We start from the raw sequence: 1,774 nt of genomic DNA on the forward strand, positions 1-1,774 counted from the left end.
GTAAGATACTTGTACTTTTACTCAAGTATCACTTTGTGGTACTTTATACAACACTGCAAAAAAGGTGACTTTCTTTGTTCCTCACATGTGAGAATCCTGGAAGTTTAGGTGATAAAAGCAACACTCCTTATTTAATTCAACAGGTTAATTACTCAGTTTAATTTAAGTAAAAGTAAACAAAACCAAAAAACATTTGAAACTTTGATGTATTTTATCAGAATACAAACCTTTTCATTTATGTGTTTGAGTTATTACTGATGAGTGATTACTAGAGAAAGTTGTAATAATTCACTTATTCTGTAGGTCAAACAGGAAATGTTCAGATTAGAAGTTAATCTGACCTTAGAGTGACCCAGTTTGTTGCCATTTTCATCGGTGACAGCGATGCCGTTCAGAATTTCCCTGAAAAAAAAAAAGAAGAAATTTTAATTAGATGTTCACTTTTAAACCAATAATCCAATTAGGATGTTTTTTCTACATCTCAATAAAACATGGGAATGAAAACATACAACAGACTAAAACCCTGTTTGTACAACACCATTTTTCAACCAATGACCTAACGTGGAAACTACACTAACCCTGCTGTCATTATTCTGACAAACGGAAATTAAAGTTAAATAAATAAAGTTTTATTTAAAAAAAAGAAAGAAACTACAGTTGGTTATTAACATTTGTCAGGAACGGACGTGTTTACTGACAAAACCAATAAAATAAAAATAAAAACAGGAAAAAAAGTGTGTTTTCTCCACAAAACCATCTGAGGGTTCAGAGCAGTAATCTGAGTCAGCGTGGTTTCATCCTGCATCAGACACAATCAGTGCATTCTGCCTTCTCGTGTGTATTTGAGGCAGTTAGCTCCGAGGACGACTCACTGCTGCCTCATCATGGGAATGTTCACACAGTTGGCTGCTGCCACGGCTGCAAACGGGACCCAGCGAGCCACAAGAGGAGGCGCTCTCTGCAGGAGAGAGGGGAGAGAGAAAAATAAATAAATAAATCAGCACCGTGAACGTCAACGGATCGTTCCTCAACACTTTACAACACTTAAAACTGCGGCGCTCTCACAGAAGATAGGATACAAAGCCTCCCGATTGGTTTGATGGCACAAAAATAAATAAATAAAATAAATAAAACAATCTGTCTGGTGTGAAAACAGTTTGTGCTGCATGAATCCCTCTGAGTGTTCGTACCTTTGTGTAAAGGTTGAGTCCCACCGCTGTTGCCAACGCTGTGCTGGTTGCTGTAACATAAGCGACACCGATCTGCCTGAGAAACACAACAGCGACAAAGACCAGCAGCTGATTTAGGATAAGATGTTTCCTTGTTGAAACCGCCACGATAACATGTTAACTTTAGAATGAAGCTATAAATGTCCTGATGTATCTCAGTAATCCAGGTAGAAAAAAATCAAAAAGAAAAATAAGTAGGTCCTCTGGATGGGTTCTTCTTTAGTGAAACGTTTCGTCTCTCGTCCAAGAGACGTCTTCTGTCTGATGAGTTTCAGGTGAACTCAGCTTTATGAACACTGCTCCACATGGACAAACAGGTTAGTCACATGCAAAAGAGGGCCATTGACTAACAATAGGCTTGATTGGCTCTATTGTTCATAGAGGGTCATGTGCCCCATCACCTGACCCGTGTCGTGTTATGTGTATGTAGTGAATGCAAGCGGGGGTTCAATGTCCCCTTGCTTTTGTCTCTCTTTCCCTCTTTGTTTTGGTATCATTGGGGCCCTGATTCACATGTTTTGCTCACAGGGGGGGGAGTCGTACTT

At 39.2% G+C, this 1,774-nt stretch overlaps 1 protein-coding gene across 3 annotated transcripts in view; it reads right to left on the minus strand.

The window, feature by feature from the left end:
• The window catches only part of sfxn2 (sideroflexin 2), an 11,318-nt gene that overhangs the window by 4,940 nt on the left and 4,604 nt on the right, over positions 1–1,774 (minus strand). For all 3 annotated transcript variants that reach the window (XM_014007118.1, XM_014007120.1, XM_014007119.1), the window contains exons 5-7: positions 1,191–1,266; positions 873–958; positions 342–402 (exon numbers count right to left, since the gene is read on the minus strand). In XM_014007118.1, coding sequence (XP_013862572.1) covers positions 342–402; positions 873–958; positions 1,191–1,266 — 223 coding nt within the window. The remainder of the gene's footprint in view (positions 1–341; positions 403–872; positions 959–1,190; positions 1,267–1,774) is intronic.

The sequence above is a fragment of the Austrofundulus limnaeus genome, unplaced genomic scaffold, assembly GCF_001266775.1.
Source record: "Austrofundulus limnaeus strain Quisiro unplaced genomic scaffold, Austrofundulus_limnaeus-1.0 Scaffold39, whole genome shotgun sequence".
NCBI classification, from domain to species: Eukaryota; Metazoa; Chordata; class Actinopteri; order Cyprinodontiformes; family Rivulidae; genus Austrofundulus; species Austrofundulus limnaeus.